At 35.4% G+C, this 21,836-nt stretch overlaps 1 protein-coding gene and 1 long non-coding RNA gene across 5 annotated transcripts; one reads left to right on the forward strand and one right to left on the reverse strand.

The window, feature by feature from the left end:
- The first annotated feature begins 334 nt into the window (after positions 1 to 334).
- Positions 335 to 3,180, forward strand: LOC147484701 (uncharacterized). Of its 4 annotated transcripts, XR_015206241.1 has the most exons (4): positions 335 to 1,193; positions 1,273 to 1,313; positions 1,492 to 1,969; positions 2,570 to 3,114. It is a non-coding gene; the product is annotated as an uncharacterized LOC147484701 (long non-coding RNA). The 4 variants fall into 4 exon arrangements; XR_015206240.1 differs by lacking the exon at positions 2,570 to 3,114 and adding an exon at positions 3,121 to 3,180 and having other exon boundaries at positions 1,273 to 1,969; XR_015206238.1 differs by having other exon boundaries at positions 1,273 to 1,969.
- Positions 3,181 to 17,254: 14,074 nt separating this feature from the next.
- On the reverse strand, positions 17,255 to 20,949 carry LOC147484702 (IQ domain-containing protein IQM2-like). The gene is made up of 9 exons (XM_086577983.1): positions 20,707 to 20,949; positions 19,577 to 20,114; positions 19,374 to 19,488; positions 19,219 to 19,284; positions 19,033 to 19,121; positions 18,847 to 18,937; positions 18,518 to 18,757; positions 18,295 to 18,396; positions 17,255 to 18,171 (listed from the first exon to the last, which is right to left on the reverse strand). Exons 2-9 carry the CDS (start codon positions 20,047 to 20,049, stop codon positions 17,434 to 17,436), a joined length of 1,914 nt encoding a protein of 637 aa, XP_086434109.1. The 5' UTR covers positions 20,050 to 20,114; positions 20,707 to 20,949; the 3' UTR covers positions 17,255 to 17,433.
- Positions 20,950 to 21,836: the final 887 nt, after the last annotated feature.

The raw sequence follows: 21,836 nt of genomic DNA on the forward strand, positions 1-21,836 counted from the left end.
TTAAAGAAGTTAGATTAGATTTATCTAAAGTGGACCATGGCTTGGGCCGGAGGCCTGTGAACATTCTAGTTTAATTAACGTTTAAGTTCTCAAATAAACTAATGAATTATGAAACTGTTGAGCTCCCCAGATCAAATGGACCATCAAATTGTGAGAGCCCTACTGTTCAATGACCATCAAATTGTGAGAGCCCTACTGTTCAATAAATGTATGGGTTCGCCTTCGCTCTGGAGTCTGGACCCTGCTATGTGTCCAGTCCTGTTCACCTTAGGTTGAGGTATATTTCCTTCAAATACTTTTTTTAACAAAAGGATCTAGTAATTCATAATCATACAGACTCACTTTGACTCGATGATACAAATGACTAATAGAAAAGGGACAGTAGTCCCATTACAACACAAGCTAGTCTATATTACTTATACCAGCATCTGCAAGCATATGCGCATGCAGATTTTCATTTCTAGAGCAAAAAACAATTCTACAAAAACCAAAAGACTGCCTGATATGCTGGATTTTTTACTGTAGATGTTCTAACTCCCAAGAAGAAACATGGACTTGACCATTGGCAGCATCAACCATTCTTTTGCAATCCGATGCAATGACCACCATCTTAATATCCAGTTTCAAAGTTTTTTCTAAACCCTACAAAAGAAATTGAAACTCTCTTCTGGTCCAGATGCTATGCAGACTTTATAAGAGGAGATTTTTCTTTTTCCATAAATTCAAAATAAATTGGTTCACATATCAAAAAGCTTGGTGGGAGCTCAAGGCAAATTTGGCAATGGAGTGAACCTCCACATTATAAGTTTTAGTTGCGGAACAGCTGAACTCTATTGAGTTATAAAATAAAAAATAAAAAAAATACAGGGAATCCAACATACTTCCGCAGCAACTCTGCATTCCTTAAGGGCCTGCTTGATAACCCATTTTCGGCAAATCAACATTTTCCCACTTAAAAAGAGTATTTGCCACTGCTTGTTGTTATATTTTGGACCGGCAAAAAAAAAGAGATTTGCCGGCAAAACAGTCACGTGATCGAATTTTCCCACTCAAAGCAGGAAAAATATATCCATGTGGGAGCTGGACAAATTTTGCTAGAAGAAATTCGATCGAAATTTTCTCGCACCATTTGCCTCCTCCTTTGATCAACCTGAGACAAACCCATTTGCTCTCTCCCTCTATCTCGCTCAATGGTAAGCGCCACAACTCTATCTCTCCGAATTTCAATTTCACTTTCAATTTGGTGAACTGTGATTTCAATTTCAATTCCAGATTTGGGGATTTCCTTCCTCTCTTTCTTCGTTTGAATCAAGGTGAGAAATTCTTCAAGCTTTGATTGTTTTTTTTCGTATATGATGGTGTCAAGGATCAATTTGGAAATTGCAATATGGAATTTGATATATAAAGTTTATTTATTTGGAATCGAGTGATCATCCCAATTAATCTCCTTTGACGATGATTTACGACACGTTCTATCTAACGGAAGAGCAGGTAAAGAATTCACCTTCTAGAAAAGACGGAATAGATGAAGCCACAGAGACAACTCTTAGAATTTACGGCTATGATCTCATCCAAGAAAGCGGCATTTTACTTAAACAGTATGTTTTTTTTATGTTTTGAAATGGTTATGATTGCCCATTGGATTTTAATGTTTTATTATTACAAACAGACCTCAAGTTGTAATGGCTACAGGCCAAGTTCTTTTCCATTGATTTTACTGCAAGAAGTCGTTTGCCCTGTTTTGTGTGAAGGCGTGTATTTTGTTTTTGTTTTGCATTGTTGGTAGATAGCTGAGTTTATGAGATGCTTTATGGTTATAAATTTGTAGAGAGTGGCTGCGAGCTTTGTCTGGCTTGCTTCGAAACTGGAGGAAAGTCCTAGAAAAGTTAGGCATGTTATCTTGGTTTTTAATAGAGTGGAATGTCGAAGAGAGAATTTACCTATTGAGCATTTTGATAATTCATCAAAGGTTAGTCTGGCGGTTTTGCTCTTGGATCTTGAATGTGCAATACTTGCCCGAACTTCTCTGTTTTTGACTACTATGGTCCTATATATAAGTTTCATCAAAATAACTTCTATTTTCCTGTATTTACTCTTTTGTGGAATTACATTTGAATTGCTATCTTGTAAATTGCTATCTGGTAGGTTTCAAATTCATTGACCTTTTATCTTGCATAAATTGATAATTGCGTGATGATCTGCCATTTTTAAGATTGTGGCGGTATATTGTAGCCATACATATGCTTTTTCATACAGACAACCATCTTGCTACTTGTATCACCATTGCGTGTTTGTGACTCTGTGCTAACATCACTATTAATAAAATTCTCATCTGGTTGGTTCCAATGACTTCTGCTTTCATTGTGTTTCTGTTGGTTCATATGATAGTCTTGTTATTTACCGTACTTACTTATTGCACCAGTTCTTTCTCTCTCTGAGTGAGCTTGATGGCAGTGTGTTTGTTTCTCTCGACGACCCTACCACACAAAAAAAAAAAAACCTTTCGTACTCGAGTTACTTACCACTGTAGAGTGAGTTTATTATGTTTACTTCTCCCCCCTCTATGTAGGTTCATTAATAAACCTCTTGTTTAGGTGTCAAGGATATGATGGTGTGAACGACTTAGATTGATCGAGCAGTTCAAGCTTCCAAAGAAACAGGATAGAAATCCAATCACGGTTTGGTTTTTTTTTTATGAATATATATATTGGTTTTGAAAAAACTAGAGTTTTGGAGCTTGTCAGCATTTGTTTTTGTATTATATGGGTGTATGCTATTTTTTCAAATGTATATTTCCAAAATTTTCATGACCGATTTAGTTAGATGCAAGTCTGCGTGCATTTCTTTCTAATTTTGTTATTGTTATTGTCAAACAAAAACTCAGGTATTCATTGTTTTTTTTATCTTGTACTTAGTTTACCTCAAATGGGTATGTTTGAGTCGGGTAACATGGCTGGTAGTGGTTTAGTTGGAACCTTAGCTTGGGTATGTTTGTGTGTTGGAAATGGTGATGTTGAAGGTTTGGAGACTTGTTTGGAAGTGAATAGATTGTTTAGTTCTAGTGTAACTGTGTGAGAGTGCTTTTAGTTGTGTTGTTATGTTCCAAGTTAAATTTTGGAGGTGGAGTGGAGTGTGTGTGTGTTGTGTAGGTGTGTGGGTGCTGCTGCTGCTGACAAGTGATGTTCTATGCTGCCAGGTGCTGGTGAGTGGTGTTATGGTGTTGTAGGTGTTGGTGGGTGCTTTGCTAAGGTGTTGCGGTAGTGAGTGAGTGGTGCTCGAGAAATACATAAAAGTTTCACAAAGCTCCTGAGAAATTGTTCGAGTATAAACTGCAACTAGGCGACTTTGTTTTGTTCATGCTTTCTGATCCATGCTTGTATTTTGTAGTAGCTGCACTCTTGGATACCAACACTGTGAAGTGTTTTTATCTATCTTTTAAATCAACAGAACAAAGATGGGTGCAAAGTAAGAAATGTAATTTTACTTCATGAGATCACAAGTCAATGTAAAAATATTTAGGTGTTCTTACTTGTAGACGCGTTACAATTTAACATACAATGATATATCACTCTTTCTATCCATATGAACATGAATAATTTAAAGACATGCACTAGTTGTTATGTGTTTTATCTTTTTAAAATGTATGAACCATTTTAAATACAAAATAATAAATTTTAAAATTTATTTGTTAGTGGAAAATTTTGTGTTATCAAGCATCGGCAAAACTGTCAAATGTCATTTGCCAGTTGATGCAAATTGTGCAAACAAGCAAGGCCAAAACAAAATTTTCCCACTAGGTATTTGTCTGGCAAATTTTGAAGTGGGAAATTATTTTCCCATTATTTATTTGCCCAACAAGTGGGAAAATTTATCAAGCAGGCCCTAAGTCTTAAGATAGGCTGACAGGTGTTTATGGAAGAACAAAAAAAAAAAAAAAACAGATAGGCTGACAGGTGCATTCAAAAGACTCTGGCTCCTTGATTATCAAAAAATAAAAATAAAATAAGACTCTGGCTCCACTTGTTCTGAGATAGCAGCTGTGACACTACTATTGTCACAAAAAAGAACAGCATCTTTAGGGGAGACTTGGTGAACCATTTTGAAAGGAGAAATTGTCTAAGCAGATAGTATGTGCTATCGCATGTCAGATACTCTAGAAATACAAATCCCACGTCTTATCTAAACCTACATTTATGGAACAAAAATCCAAGTACTAGTACTACTTCCTACTACATGTTACCCACTTCAGTGGATAGTTTACAAGATTACAAAATCTTCATTTTCAGTTCATAAACGTGATAAATTGGCATCTTATTAATAGTATCGTAATAACGTGTGGTTTAGCAACTCAAATGTTACTTTCAGGAAACAAGAACCTCCCATGTAACTTCTCTGAAGAATTTCCTCAATGAAATCTGGAAATAGTATCACTGTCTAAACTCCCCCTCCCAAACCCAAACCCAAACCCAAAATAAAATAAAATAACATAAATAAATAACTAATCGAAAAATTAATAAATAAATAAAATAAAAGTTTAATCACAAACTAGAGCTGTACCACTGCTTGTCTCTATAATATCACGACTGAAAAAACATGGAAACCTCTAGTATGACCACCTTCAAGACCACCGATCCTCCACACATACCCGCCCCTCCCTTTCCCCCGAATTTTCTCGTTAAGGAGTCAGTAATTTAAATTATCTTTCAAAATCATATTTAACACATGAAACACGCCTATTCATATCCTTAAATATGTATATTTGGACACATCACACATATGAACCGTTTTGCCTATCTGTAAGACAAATCAGAATCATAAATGTAGACATCCCTAAACCGTCCTCTGCTTTATACGAAAAGGATAATAACCATTGTTCCTAAATGTTTAATAGGTTGAACTCAAAAACTGGCTAACCTTTGCTGCTAATAAATCCTGAGATACAGCTCACCAATTTATATTGAGATACAGCCCAATCTCACTGGGAAGGGGCTAAATTTCAGGATGTTGCAGATATTCGAACTAAATCAATCCAAAAAGGAACTAAGAACCATTCGAACCGTTTTCCTTGGCTGAAGGCTAATGTAACTTATGAAGAAATTAGATATTTAATGTGTGAACCTCTCCTAACAGCATCGATGAGAAAGCAAAAGTCAGGCTCAAGGATCTCACTAGCACTGACGTTGTCCCCAGTTAAACACCTATATTTGGATCGAATCCATGGTCCATGAAAATAACATACGGACCGCCAATACGCCCAACCGATCCTTCCCACTCAGAAGAGCATCTAAAGAAACTATATACAAACTAGCCAAGGTCCAAGGAGCATCTAAACTTGCATTCCCCCCAACCTCCCCTAAATCTAATCCATTTCACTCATGGATCAAGCCACTATGTATTATTAAACTATCTATTACATCATCACATACTAACGCACATAAGAATATACCTAAATGCAATCCAGAAATATTTTAGATTGAAGTCCAATGCTACAACGAATATATAACAACATATATCAAATAATGCCATTAACCAATTAAGAATTTCTCATACATCTAACACCTTAGATATCAAACTAATTGGGACAATATTAATTGGTACACTGTGGGACGTTACATTACAACACTCGAATAATCTATATGGATTTATTAGCAAACGCCATAAGTTAAGGCTTTATTAAATGCCACCAAGTATATGGTGGTGTTTTTTTTCTTTATAAAATTATGTAATAATAACCAAATATGTGAATAAATTAGGAAATATGAGTCCTTCTAAATTTGAGGTCTTAGGCGGCCACCTAACTCGCCTAAGAGTTGAGCCGGCACTGCTTGAGTGTAATGGGTGCTGAAAACAGCTCAAACCGGGTAAGTTATGGACGATGCTATGTGGTTTTCATCTAAGACCTACAATTTTGTACTTAGCATGTTTAACAAATTGCGTGTATTAAATTTATCAAATTGCATGTATTAAATTTATGAGCTTATGCCTGTTTATCATGTTGCATTTCATCATTTCGTATTGCTTTAATTTATTAGGCTCACGTAGTTGCATTCCCTACATCTAATATAAGACCCTGGTATAACTTGAGCCAAAAAAACAAACGCTCCCTTTTACACAACAATCTTATCACACAGCAGATTTTCAATTATGAATTTTCATCACAAGTCATTACTTATTTCCCATTTTCCTAGTCATTTAATTATTGGAATTTTAGATACCTTATGGCTACTAACTTACTAACTTTTTTTTTTTTTTTTAGATAATATTTATCTTGTAACTTCTAACCACAAGATGAAAGTTGCTTAAAATATTGCTCACACTACCCACTACCCACTGCATCATGAGAATATAATAATAATAAAAAAATAGTATGAAAAAAAAACTAATAAAAAACATTCCAATAAACCAACGTTTTTTTTACTCCTCTTTTTGTCCTTACAAAATTATCATTTATCATTTATTTTGAGTCCAAAACCATTAAAGAGTGACAAATATGTTTTTGAATGTTTGATGATTTAATTAGACTAAAACAAATAGCCAAATGCCCAAAGCCCAACCGGTCAGTTTGTACAATTCTAATAACCCATAACAAACATGTAAGCTCTCTCTCATTTTTTTCACTCTCAATTCTTAAACAAGCGTCAGACCTCAACCCAAAACAAAAAACAAAAAACAAAAAACAAATTCAGAAAAAACTTGCGGTGTAGCTTGTTGCACGCTTGTTCTAATTATTTATAAAGCATACTCGTTATCATTATCAATCAAATTTTTACTTTAAAAAAAATAATAAAAAAATAATAAAAAATAATAAAAAAAATAATAAAAAACAACAACAACAACAACAACAACAACAACAACAAAATAAGGTAATTTTTTACTTTCAATGTTAATCTTTTTTAGTTTTCTCCACATGATAGTAAAATTATATAAACTTATAACATTATAGAAAATTAACAATTTGTTAAATTGTTGTAGACTTGTGGACTAGATTATGTAGATATATATAGACATAGTAGTATCAATTAATGGCTTAAGTGTTTAACTAGTTAATTTTGTCAGTCCATATTATATTCTTAGTAGTCAATGCACTCTAGTTTTGTGAATTTAAATAAATACATAATTTTGTTTATCTTTATTGTTTATACTTTCTGACAAAAAATAAATAAATAAAAATTGCATACTTTGTTTTTGGGGTGGGGGTGATGTGTGCACATAATCTTGCACCCCTTAGCTTCGAATCCTGGCTTCATCCCTGGGTAGACAACAATACCCTTTCTTTTTCAATATTTTTTACTAAATTTTCTTTAATCCATTTTTTATACTTATTTTCTTCTAATCGTTTCAATTTTATTTATTTTTTGTGATTAAGTCTCATCGTGAGATAGATTTCCGTTGCGTCTACTGCAAGAATGTCGTGTATACTACGGCTGCTGTGAGTGTGCACTATGCAAAGTTCGGTCATCTAGAAACTTACGAGAACAATATGGGTACAATTTACAGTCTAAAAAATTACTTAGATTTCGTTTTCCTGATATTAGGATTTATATATATATATATATCGTTCAGAGGTGTATGTGTGTTTATTATTCTTTTCTTTCGGTGATCGGGTTGGTGTGAAGTATTGCCTTTGCATGTGTGTTTACTCTCATTTATAAATTATAATCATTAATTATTGGAAAATTTTATGGTTGCTCAACTTGAAATATTGTTGTTTATAAGTTTAGAGGTGAATATCGATCATTCATAATTATGTTGTTGGTGTTGCAGGTTCTTAGTGAAAGTTGCTTCTGAATACTTTGAGGAGATGAACAAAATGAAGACTGTTGATATATTTGATATGTAAAGATTTGAATTTTTTTTAGTGTAAATGTCTCCTTTTACACATATACTTAGTACTTACTGATATTAAGACTGATATGTTGATACTTATACTGATATTAAGACTGATAGGTTGGTTTTATGATGCTTTATTGGTTAATACTTATAAAGTTGTATTGATATTATGACGGATAGGTTGGTTTTATGATGATTTATTGAAAAGATTATGCCAGGTCCATTGTTACAGTTTAATTTTGTTTTTATATGTTTCATTTCATGTTTTTATGTTTATATAATACAAGCCTCTATGCACGTGTCCAAATACGTTTCCCCACTTTCTCAAGGAGCTCACCTATATTTGACAAATGTCCTACAAAATTAGAGTTTAAAAAACTGCGAACTACCAAACATGCCCCTATAACAAAATAAAATTACAAAACTGCCACCGTGACAGAAACAAAAACACTATTGCTCATATCCCATATTTTTTTAATTCTTTTTTTAATCAAGAAACTAGGCTAGAGAGTCTCATTTAAAAAAAACAACTCAAAAGCCCGACCAATAATTTGTTTGGGTTTTAATTTTTATCCACATAATTATTTTTTTTATAGAAAATCTTTAGAATCTAAGCTTTTGACTCAAGACCAGTCAGCCACCTATTATTTTTTAATATAATTTATTCTCTTTTTCACCCTTCCAAGATAACTACCTGTAGATATGATAACTACTAGAATAAATACATGTATATAAGATAACTATCATAATAAGATTGAATAAGATAACTACCTGTAGGTAAGATAACTACTATAACAACACTAATAGATTTTGGATTTGAATAGAATTTAGATTTATAAGGAGTAAAGCTAGTGTGCACAGGAGAGAGAGTGGTGTATTGAATCTAGGCCACTCATAACAGCAAAAGGTAATGGTGTATTGCTCCACAAAGTACTGTCCAAGGGCTCTAGAATATTAATATTAGTTAATGAATTTCTATATTATATCTAATAATATTAATATTTGTTAAAACTGGAAAGAAATTTATTACATATATTTTATCACGTTTTGGAATTGACGTCGATCTTTCCATATTTTATTCCTTCACACGCATAATTTTAGTTCGAGAATTTAGTTGTCTAAATTTAGTAACTGTTCTTATAGTTCCCTTTTTAGTTATGTAGAACCACTACGTTTTGAGTAGCTAGTCGGTTTTGGTTGTTTGCAATATAAAGATATTTTCGTCTATTTCTTATAAAATTGGGTGACATGTGTCAGTTATCTATTTTGGTCAAATTGAAGTATTAAATCCTAAAGATTTTTTACTTGAGTCTTAGGACTACTAAATATTCTTAACTAATCCCACTGTCAACAATTTTAACTGTTCTACTATGAAATCTTGTTTCTGGATCCCTCCCGAGCCGGATATAGTAAAGTTGAATTCTGATGGTGCCTCTTTTGACAATCTAGGTCCTTTAGGTATAGGCGTAACCTTCATAAACTTTACTGGTGATTTTCGTATTACTCTTCATAAGAACTTAGGTGTCAGCATCAGTTACAAAGCAGAGTGTCATGCTATCGTTTTGGGTGTGGAAACGGCGATTGCACGAGGTTGGTTAAAAATTTGGGTAGAGTCTGATTCTACTGCAACAGTGGCTTTTTTCACTAGCGGAAAAATCATTTGGGAACTACAAGCAAGATGGAGAGCATGTTGGTTGAAACTTCAATCTCTCTCCATTACTCACACATGGAGAGAGGCCAACATTGCATCTGATATCTTGTCAAAAATAGGTGCATGCTTGCAAGAAAATGCTTCGATCATCACTGAAGGAAAGTCTTCATGGCTTATCCGATGGGAAAACCCCTATAGCGAATTTGTGAAAATAGGCTAGTATTGTGTGTTGTGTACCCAGCTTGTTGGAGTACACATAACATACTGGTTAGAATTAGAGTTTGGTTTTCCCATACTCAAACCATTCTTTTGTATTTTTCTCTTTATTAATATATTTAAACTTACCTAGCAAAAAAAAAAAAATTAACCCCTCTAGCCTATGGGGCAACATTGTATTTTGCTTATCCGAACTGGACCATGTCTTGGGCCGGAGGCCTGTGAACACTCTACCTGAATTAACTTCTCAAATGAACTAGACTGGGAACTGAGATCCCCCCAAATCACAATGCGACATCAAATTGTGACAGCCCGACTGTTCAATAAATGTATGCGTTTGCCCTGACCCTGGTCCGAGTTCAATCCAGTTCACCTTTGGCTGAGCCGTTGAAGTATATTTCCTTCAAAGTTCAAACTAGCCAAACGTGCAAGAGAAGTCCATAACTAATCACCAGAGTTTCAGACTGAAGTCCAAATACTAGTACTACCTCCTATTACATATTAGACATACTAGATTTCTGCACGATTTTAGGAAAACGTTAAAAAAAAAAAGGTAAAAAACACAGCGCCATTCGGCTCACTCGCCTACGGCTTTTATAATGTAGAATTGATTATCCACTTCATTGGATACACACAATCTTCATTTTCAGTTCATAAATGTGATAAATTGGCATCTTATTAATAACGTGTAGTTTAGCAATGCAGAAAGCAATCAGATTATTAACTTCCATAGGGATGTATTGTGCATCATGACATATGCTATTATCTCCCAAGCGGAAGCAGCCTTAGGTTCAACCAATCCTAAACGATGTCTTAATCCTGAACCAAGTAGGTCTAAAGTATCCCTCAAACGGGTGGTTTCTTCACTTGCATATAAATTCCGAAGAAAACGTAAACCTCGCCTTCTCTTCTTGTCTTCCCCTTCCCCCCTTGCTTCACGTAATTGGGTAAATTATAATTAATTATCTGCTTCAGTCAATAATACGACTTGTTCCCGGTCATCCCAAGTTTGGTTTGAAAAGCTCATTTTGTGTTGGTCGAGGTTTGTGTCAGGCGAAGGTTCTATCGTTCAATGTGTTGTTCAACGATTATCAAACTATAGACTGAATAAGAGTGAAAGATCAAAGACGATGAAGTAATGATTGACATGTTCTGTGAACTCACAGGACTGAATCAGGTAATCAAGTAACCAGATAATTGTTTTCGGCATTAAGGTCATAATCTTTTGTTGCTGAAATAACCAAAGATGCACTACAAAACTAATGACCTTCGCCAACGGACTACAACAATAGGGAAAGAGAATAACCAACGGCCTAAAGCAGTCGGAGAGCCGTCAGAAAATGGCCAGTCGGGTTAGACTGTTTTTGACCGTCGGAATAGGCCGTTGGCTAAAATATGCTACGCCGACCGATGGGGGATGGCTATTAACCGTCGGAATTTACCCACTGTCTAGGGCCGTCGGCAAAAATCCCACTGCTCTGAACCATCGAAAAGTTACCTATGCGGACGGTCTATGTTGGACGCCAAAACTGTTTCTGGGCCACATGGCAATTGGTTTGTAGCCGTCGGTAAAGAATGTTCCTGCGGACTTAATCCGTCGGAAGAGTTAATGTTTTTTTAAAAAAAAATAATTATTTTTCCTCTGCTCACATCAAAATAAAAACCTGGTACAACATAACAAAAACTCTTTAACCCCCAAGATTGCATTGTGGGCACCTTGACAGATAAACATGTAAAAATTAATCAAGAAGATATAAAGCTTACAAATTCGTTTAGTGCACCATTGAAACGGGTAAAAACGAGGAGCAAAATTGTTTTAAAGCTTACAAATACTAACACTATATATTGTCTACTAAACTTTTCACTACACAAGCACAACCAGTCCCCACTATTGTTCTTACTCTTGTTGAAGCGCCGGGAGTGGCTTAAGATGAAGTCGCTGATTTCAGGTATGCAATGAGATTGACATGTTCATGAGCCTTCTTAAGTCCATGAAAAACCATATTTGTTCTAGAAATGTACTACAAAGCAGAAGAGATAAATCTTTGTTAAGAAGAGATATTTGTATGAGATCCAAACATCATATTATGTTCAAGCAAAGACAATTTAATATTTCAAAGGTTTGAGTTTAATTGTTTATACAAATGATAAAATGCATACAACTACTCACCTTCTTTGGGTTGAGCAAACATTCATGCAAGATTGGGTCTCCCCATTTTACAGCCATGTTTTTGTTTGTAGCGGATAATATAGCTAGCCCTAGGAAATCAGACAAGTATATGTGTTAGCTCTTCCTAGTATACAAGGGTCATTTTCACCATAGGCAACAACATTACGCTATAGTTGTGAAAAACGATTTATTGTAATGTTTTCAAGAAATTGATAGAAAATAGTAGTCATAACTTAAGATGTAATATTTCCAAGACATTGATAGCAAATAGCAGTAATACATTGATAGCAAATAGAAGTAATACCTTAAACTCTTTAGGGACTTGACCACGAACATCCACCTCATGGGTTGGTAATGGGAACTGCGGAAGATTATGAAAAGGAAAACAATGGTCAATAAACGACCTTTACATGATAAACTGGTTTTATTTATTGATTTCTTATGGATTTACCTCAATAGAACAAGCCCCCCAAAAAAATGCACGCATGCGAAACTGTGGCAGCCCATAACATCCGACAACTAGTACGTAGTCCCAGTCGCGCCTGATAATTCATGGCAACCAAACGGTCTAGCTCCAAGCGACCAAGGAACCACTAGAAAACTTTACGATATCTATGACATTCTCCATGAGCACATATTTTGGCTTCAAGTACTAGATGATGTTCATGAAAACAACAAGTTGGTTGTTCTTCAAATCCTCTAAAGGGTTATCCTTGTTGCGGAAACGGTTGAATCCACTAATACCTTGGCAGGGAGGGCCACCACATATGACATGAACTTTACCCTTTAAAAGATAAAATTTAAAAATAAATAAATAAACAGCTTACAAAATACAGCTGAAGAATAAATGTGTTACACCACCATTTAAGGAACAGAAATGATATAAACTATTCTCTTAAAAAAAAAGAAAATGAAAAGATAACCTACTGGTAAAGGCAAGATGCTTGAGTAGTTACAAACTCTCATAATTTTCCCTCAGAGTTTCTAGAGCAAAAGTATGAACAGCTGTAAGTACATACACATGTATAAGAATTACAAAAAAAAAATTAAATATATAAGAGCATCTCTAGGTGGTAGTATAGCCTGTCAAATTCTTTATATTTGAAGAAAAAATTCGGAATTTCTCGGAATTTCATCTCTAGGTGGCCTCATTCATGGTCGCATAACCTGTCTGTTCGCATTCTTGTTCGCAAATTTGGAAGTTTGGATGCGGATGCAGAGTGACAATAGTAATGTCGCCCCAAGTTTTTTTTTTTTGACTTTGACCGGACCACGCCAAGATGATGTAATCTTGGCCTTGCTACTACTAATGTCGCACAAGTTATTTTTTTTACTTTTTCAATTTGGTGTGACAGTGGGAATGTCGCGTGAGTTTTTTTTTGAACTTGGGGGCGATTGGGTAATGTTAGCGGCGCCCGATTATAATGTCGCCAGCGAGGTCATCTCCAATGAATTTTGCGACCACCTAGAGTTGGTCGAAATTTGCTACCAGATTCTGTGGTTGCATTCTTCAAATTTGAAAAGTATGCTACCACCACCTAGAGATGCCCTAAAGTGTAGCAAACCCAAGGTTCTCTATCGGCTCCCATGAGTCATACTTTTGAGTATAGTGCTTCTAGGAAACCTGAATTCAATTGTAGAATAGTAATGAAGCGTGCGTAAAACTGACAGTATGTAATGAGCGTGCGTAAAACCGATTGCATCGTACTCATACTTACTTTGCCATTGCACCCTCAGGCGAAAAATCATGTGTTGCCACTGGTTAGCCCTGACGTTAAAACTCATGATTAGGAACTGAATATTCTAGATTATGCACTAAAAGGGTTCTTCTCAGTTTACTGCAGTATATGTGACATGCAAAGTTGCAAGTGTATAATTGCTATACGTAACCCAACAAGTTCATGTTCCCTAAAATTGTGTAACATGACTTCAGTAACTTCACCAATCACGCATATATGAAATAATCTTTTGTATATGTGAAAATCACGCATGTAGTCTGAGTTAACCTCAGATATATTCTCAGTGTCATCGAGACTCCCCTGCAGCTGATAAAGGAAGCCTTTTTCCTCCGAGAATCGGGTACCTATAGCGAAAGGAAACTCAGTAAGAGCAGGGAGTTCGACTACCTTTCTAGTGAACGGATGCAATAGCTGAATTCCCGTGAACTGTAATAAACCAACCAAAAGCAGTTCCACATATACGACGTCCTACTAACTCCGGTATCTCAAGTTTATATGTCGAGTCATCCAATATACTGAAAAACCCAAGGATGTCATCACTACAATAATTCGCGTCTCTTTCTACATTGGGATCCACATAAAAGGGAACAATTAGCCATGGTAGACGACCTCTGTGTCGGAGAAAGGAGTCCGAAATAGAATTCCAAGACGAGCATACTGAACTATTTCGGATTAAATCAACGAGGGTTAGACGTTTTTGGATCTCGTATGTGAGATCATCAAGCAATTCACTCCAGCCACCACAATTATTCTTTGAAATCTCCATCGACTTGGACATAGTGAAGGGGTAAACAAAACTATTTTGGTTTTCTGATACAAGTTTAAGCAAGTCCGGACTCAAAATTAAGGATTATACTTACATTTATATGTTTTGGTAGCGTTTGACTAACCATTTTATTTAGGTTCCTGCTATTGACACCCCCAAATTGTCTTGGGCATCCCCCAGCCCAAGTTGGCCCAATTTCAAGTGAGAAACGGGAAGAGGAAATCCTTCAACTGGCATCCCCCTGATACATTGACCCACTATGCATCGATCATGAGACAATCTACTTGAACACAATCTCACAATGTCTCCAGGTCAAAATAAAATGGTACAAAGATCATAAAAGAACAACCATGATACAAATACATCACCGAAAACAAAATAAAATTATCGTTCACATTTGACCGTACCAATGTACAGAGATAGCTGAAAATAACAATACACCAAGTCCCTAAACCTATTATTAGGTATTTGTTGATTACCATAAAGGACGTGGACAAATACATTGGGAGTCAATTGGGCAAATTTTCTCAATATTACATGCCTCTAAATCGAAAATACCTTTATCATGGCCAGTGAAGAAGCAATCCATGTCGTCATCAACAAAGTAAATGAACCAGATCTTTAACCTCCACCTAATTGAGACCACTAAAATCTAGCTTGACGACGGTGAATTTTTTAGTGAAACGATATCTTTTGTCCTCAAAGGGATTGAATATCCTTAATACAAGCAACAATTCATTGGAAGATTCCACCAGATAATTGTTTCCAGCATTAGGGGCATAATCTTCCCTTGCCGAAATAACAAAAGATGTAGTGGACTAGTGGGTACACAAGGACCATCATTTTTTATTTTTTAGGGTAAATGATATCTACTTTGTTAAAAATAGAATTATATATATATATATATATATATATATATATATATATATATATTTTTTTTTTTTTTTTTTTTTTGAAAGTAAACAAAATATGAAAATAAACCGTTAAAATATATTTGTGAAAACATATTTTAAAATAAGTTTATTTATAATTTCTTTTATTCGATAATCAATTTCCCCTCCTCAAATCTAATATATATTTTGTTTTACAAGAAATTAAGTTAGCGTTTAAAATAGATAGTATGGGTAAAATTGTCTGAATGATTTATATTCAGCACTCAAAGCAGGTTATTCTAACATAAAACAAACATGTTTTTCAGAGTTCAACATTCAGCATTCAGAAGATGAGTCATTTAGCATCCAGCATTCAGAGGCTCATAAAAACAACAGTGTGTAGGACTCTGCTGCCAGAAAGGACTTCTCAATACCTCTTGGTTCCACAATATGGAGTATGAATAGACCAGACTTTGTTACACATTTAGAAAGTCCTTATAGGACATACTATATGTTTAAGTAATGCATGATGTAATGTAATGTCTCTCACAACTTTTCTTTACAATAAAATTTCTTATTATTTGTGTGCGAAAAAAAATGTGACAATAGATTGAGTGTCCAACTTTACCATTGCTTGACTCTTTTTGGCTGGTCTCATTACCTCAAACGAAACACGTTACTTGGAAGGATCACACTCAACCCTAGTTCAGTTGGTCCTGCTGTGAGTCTAGGGGGGAGTCTTAAAAAACAAATAATTGAGGGGTGGAAGTTATTGTGGCAAAGGTAGTACAGGATAAGTCTGAAAACCTTCAAAATTTATTATGGACTAGTCCATTAACATCAACTTGGTTAGTAGTAAATTGAGCTAGCTGAACATGCGAGGTGTACTAACACGGCAGAAATGTAGAGCTTAAAGTAATCAATCCTCTAAAGTGAAGTTAGGTTGTAGTAGGTAGTATAAAAACATTGTCAAATTTCTTTCTCCTTTGAACTTGGTCTCAGAATTTGGTAATTTAACCAAATAAAAAAAACAAGCAAATAAAAAGGCAATAGAAATAAATAAAAGTGAGACATCCTTGTTTATTGAAATCATAGGTTTAGAGCGTTGCTGCTTATCCAGCCCTTATCCACATAGACTTATTCTTAGCTTGCCATAGCTTATCCACCAAGTAATCAAAGAATAGACCGATAACAACCCTTCAAAAACAAAATAACATCAAATTGAGAACTAACTAAATGCAAGTAAACAACATCAAATGCATCACACGGTTTTAGTGGAAATTATAACTAACTCGTCACACGGTTTATGCACTTGTTGCTTCTTTACTCAAATCTTTTCTAGTCACAACTCACAAGTAAGCATTTTTAGCATATTTTAACAATATTCCTATGGTTGACATTTGGGTTTTCACCCTTACACTAAGCTGACAAACAGCTGAAATGTCATACTTAACAACTGTCATATGGGCCTAGAAGCGTGCACTTTCTTTGAATCTTGATTCATGTGTCATGCTGAAATTGGCTCAGTGCTCATTGGGACAACGAATAGGATTGACTTGATGAATATATTGTGAATTTACCTGGGAAAGGGGGGTTTAGGCCATCTTTAGTTCTTTACTAGTGGCAGATTACTGTCAGAGTAAAAGCATTAGGTTTCAATCATTTAGGCTTTAATAAAGCTGCCAAGCAGTTCTCACCGTGCAGTCCCAAACATTTCTCAGTAGTGTTCACAAAGTTCTGAATGAAAGTGAGAAAGTGTCTTGAGAACCATTAGGGGTGAAGTCTCTAACTCTCTATAATGCTGAAAAAACTCGATAAATTTAGCTTCCTCCGTCAACATATTGCGCAGAAAAACCTTAGTGTAAATAAACCTAATGTGTGCCGTTAATGTGTTATAGTCTAAGCAAAGCTTAAGCTTATTCAACTCCAAGTCGAATTAAAAAGCTACCATTTCGTTTATCCGAGAATCCCTCTGTTTGCACTGTGGTTCGATATTCACTTGGAAAAGAATAATAAAAAGAATTTGTTCTCTATTCAAAGGGCATTTTCACCCAACAGAACTCTACAAATTTCATCCCTTACTGACTAAAGGATCTACAAAGAATCGAAGTTACAAAAAGGTTAATACAAAAGAATTTCTCTCTCTTCTAAACTCACAAAAGAATAGATGAATACAAAATAAATCGACACTATCTGATGCAAGTTCTTGTTGTTGCTGATGCTTCTCTCCATAGGGGAGTCAGACTTTGTACTTTTGGGCTCGGCCATAATGAAACCGAAGGAGAAGAGTGAATTCTAGAATGACCAGCACTTCTCGGAGACAAACTTACTTGCTCTAAGCCTCTATGTTGGAGCTCTGATGGGTAATCCCTCACACAGCTAATTCGGGGACCTGCTCCTGTTGTCCATTTGCAGGACAACTGCTTTCCTAGTTGATATGATTTCATACCTTTCTTTGAATTGATTCTACGAAGAATTAATTCTTGAGGAATGCTACTTTCTTCTTCCTCCTCCTGCTCCCCCTCAAACAAGTTTCTTTTAGAAACCAGGTAATCCTCGTCTTCCTCTGTATCAAATGCATCCTCTGCAGTTTCATAACCATCAGTTTGCAATTCCTCTGGGTATGGTTTGTTGCAAGCTCTTATAGATAGACCACTATTGTCTAATCCTTTGTACAATTCAATCCTTCTGGGTACTTCAAGATTAGTTAATTTTTGTCTGAAACTGAGAGATGGCCTAGAGTTGGGTTGTTCAAGCTCAGCATTGGCGTTTTCACTAGCCAATTTAGTCTTTTCATTATCGGCACTAATGCTCTCTGCTTCCATAGCTGCCTCCTCTGTAGTTAAGTCTGAAGTAGACGAGTTGCTCCTAATGCCAATAGCACCCTCATGTTTGCTCGATTCTTGATCCTCGTCAATCGGATTTTTCTGAACAGCACAAAAAAGAACATTTGCATCAGCACTTGTCACATTACATCTATATATTTCGATAATTACAATTTCAAAATATCTCTGAAGTCCAAACTAGTATGCAAATCAACATTTCTTTACCTTGACATCAGTAAGATCTACATTGTGTTCCTTCAAGAATGCAATGAATTCTTGAAAATTTTGTTCTGTTGGGCGATAATGTCCACTGTGAGGCCACACCGCCTGTTTAAAAATCAGTAAAAAGCTGTGTATTAGACAATCTACAATGTGCATACTAAAAACAAACCAACCATCACACCATAACAAGGAACTGAACTAAAACATGCTGAATTGTATTTTCTACCTTTAGGATACCATTATCAACAACCAATCTCCCAGCTGCAGACGTGGCTCCTCCAGCCAAAAAACTTGAATGTTGAAATCTGCCTTTGTTCTTCTGCCCAACATACAATGTGCGGGATGTGCTGAGAACAAATATCCATTTGGCATCCTCAGGTCCTCCACTGGTGTGAAGTAGTTGTCCGCTTTGCTTGTACATTAATTTTCCATTTTCAACTATAACTTCATAAGCTTCCCTTTCTATCTGTACGGTGAACCAAAATCATCAGTGAGTAGGCAGTTGTTAATTATATGAGAAACAGGAGAATGATTATGGAAGTAAATGAGGCTCACCGGACCGAGATACTTAATGCATTGGTGTTGAAGCTTTGATCGAGGACATTTGTCGACAAAATTGACTTCCTTTCCATCTCCTATATCTAGCCTGCATTTATTACTCTTCAAATATTAATACAACCCACCTTAGAGATTGCAATTTCTTTTTTCTGGCACTAAAATGAAAAGGTTTCTGCCACTTACCAATAGAAAAAGGGCTGCTGACTCTCACACCGTAGCCATGTAACATAGTAGTATTGAAGATTATGTCCATAACGATGCCGTGGATCAATCTGTTAACAGACAGAACGAACACCAAAATAAATACACGACGTCACAGCAACAAAACTAAATCAATAGGGAATGCCTATCCATGAATCTGAAACTTACAGCCTCAAGCCAATGTTGTAAAGCAAGTTTTTGAGCTTTGTCATCCTTGGATAAACCTTTACCAACCTGCAAAAGAGGAACAGTTCAGAATCTTGGAAATGATAAAATAGAGATGTATATTAGCAGAATCCTATATAATTTTCTTAGAGGTTTACCTTTGCCGCCCTGGTTCTTGCCCTTGACCAACGAGAAACAGCAGTTTCAGGTTTCTCAATTTCAAAGAAAGATATAGAACTCCTTTTGAGCTCAGCAAAGTCTAACAACTTCCACCTAGAAACGAAAAAACTACTCGTTAGGATTTCCATGAACATAGAAAGTAAAATGTACATAAAACTACAGATGTGGAGAGAATACACACCAACGTTGCTCCACCAGAACTGCACAGTCCGCAAGCTTCCTTCTGGTTCTGAAGCTTTTGTAAACTTTCTGCAACTTAAGTGCAGCTTCATGTTTAGGAGCGCTTGAATCCACAATGGGCGATATTGGGATCTCGGTTAAGCTATCTGACTTTGAAAATCGACTGCTGATGTCCTTATTCTTGAAACTAACTGATCTAACAAACAATTTGTTCTCCATTTGTGAAGGAGCCTTTACGGAGACCATGGTGTCCATTTCCCTCCTTTTAAAGCTAACAGATCCTTCAATGAGCATTTTTCCTGAACCAAGTGATTTGAGGATAGTTGGTTCTGAATCTCGGCCATTGAAACTGACAGATCGCAAGTCTGCCTTCACACCATCATCATCAAAACTAAATGATCTCACAATTAAAGATTCAAAACTTTCTTCTAAAGCATCATAAGCAGCACCATGACAGGAGTAAGTTATCCCCATTCACTTAAGAAGAACAATATTTTGCAATATATCTTACAGAGGGCTATGATCTCTGCCAATAAGCCCTGATAAGACAAAAAAATAAACATAAGAATAATTCTCAAAAAATCAAAAAGTTAGCATGCCTAATACCTATCAAACGGTACAAATATCAATACAAATCATATATGAAGCTTATGATTTGTATGAAGAACATCATTACTATAATCATACCACAACTTAAGAATTGATCCAAATGCTGCAAACAAACCAACAAACTGAATCCCCACAACCAAATATATCCAAATATACCTAAAAGAAACAACATTTAACAATACCCATCACCATTTAAATACAATTTAAGTAAAATGCCAAGACACCTTCATTTCTTAATAAAAGAGAAACCTTGTAAAACTCAACATAGACCATTTTCTCAGAAGAATAATATAACACCAACATGGCAACATACCACCCTATCCATAATCCATAACATCAACAATCTACAAAGACCATGTTGACATTCCATATTTACCTCTAGGCAAAGTTTCATTTCAACTTTTCAAGTGCAAAAAACACAGAACTCCATATTAACGTAAACATCGCAAATAAAGCATTAAACCAATAAAAAGGCAGATACCCATTGCTATAAACAGAACAACAAGCACTAAAAAAACATACCTTGAAATGGGCTTTTCAAGAATCACCAAAGATGGTGTAGCTAAAAAATGGCAAGTGGAGAAACTGGGATTGGTTCTAAAGGAGAATGTGAGAGAACCCAAAGTTAACGGAAGAAGGAAGGTTGGTTTGTATTTAGAGGTGTTGGGAATACAGAGTGGCTTCCTTTGTTTTTATTTTCTTTTTCCCTCCTACAAAACAGAGTGTTTTTCAAAGCCCCTAAATAAAACTTGGTTGGGTCTGCTTAGCTGATCTGGTCTCGTTTTATTATATATTTATACACAAATGGCATGGACATGGACAACAGATTGCCAGTCTCTCCAACCACGTGGTTTGACTAATGAAAACTTTTTGTTCCGTTTCACACTCTTGACTCTCAATAGTCCTTTGACATTGTAGGTTTTTAACACACATTCAGTTAATGCCACTCTCTGTTTTTCTTTTTTTACCTAAATTAACTTTTGCTAATGTAGATATGTATCCAAACTCCAAAGTAACAGCTGATATTTCTGTATGTATGTGTTTGCTGTCAGAATCATAAAAGAAGAATTGTGTTTATTCAGTGTAGGTTTTGTTTCATTGATTCTGTGGTGGGTGCGGGTTTAGGTGACGAGTTGTTTGATACATGAGACAAGAACTACTTTCTACAGATCAGGGAATGGCCCCAAGAACCTTTTCAAAGAGATAATGTATATGTATATCAATCATGGGTCCGTTAGTTTTGTTTATCTAGTAACAATGAGATTAACTTATAATTGATGCAATAAAGATTAAGGGACCTAAACATCGTCTATAATAATGTAGTGTAGAAGTTTGTATATATTTTATTGAACTGAATTATTATTTGGACAGACTACTTTAAGCAAGAAGTATGTACCGAAAACTTCAAATGTACCTATAGAAAGCAGAAAATTTCATTAAGTTTGACAAATTTGATGCTTGAAAATTGAAATGATCAGAAATTTTAGTCACTTGTTTTGAATACAATCATCATTCTATATTCCATTCAATAGATAGATTGGTCCATTCTGCAGAAGGATTAGTCTTCAGTAAGGTTGTGGACCAACTGATTTCCTTGGAGATGGATTTCAAGCAAGAAATCAGCACATATTCCTTGTTCAAATGCTCAATTC

This window comes from Coptis chinensis, chromosome 8 (assembly GCF_015680905.1).
Source record: "Coptis chinensis isolate HL-2020 chromosome 8, ASM1568090v1, whole genome shotgun sequence".
In the NCBI taxonomy this organism is placed as follows: Eukaryota; Viridiplantae; Streptophyta; class Magnoliopsida; order Ranunculales; family Ranunculaceae; genus Coptis; species Coptis chinensis.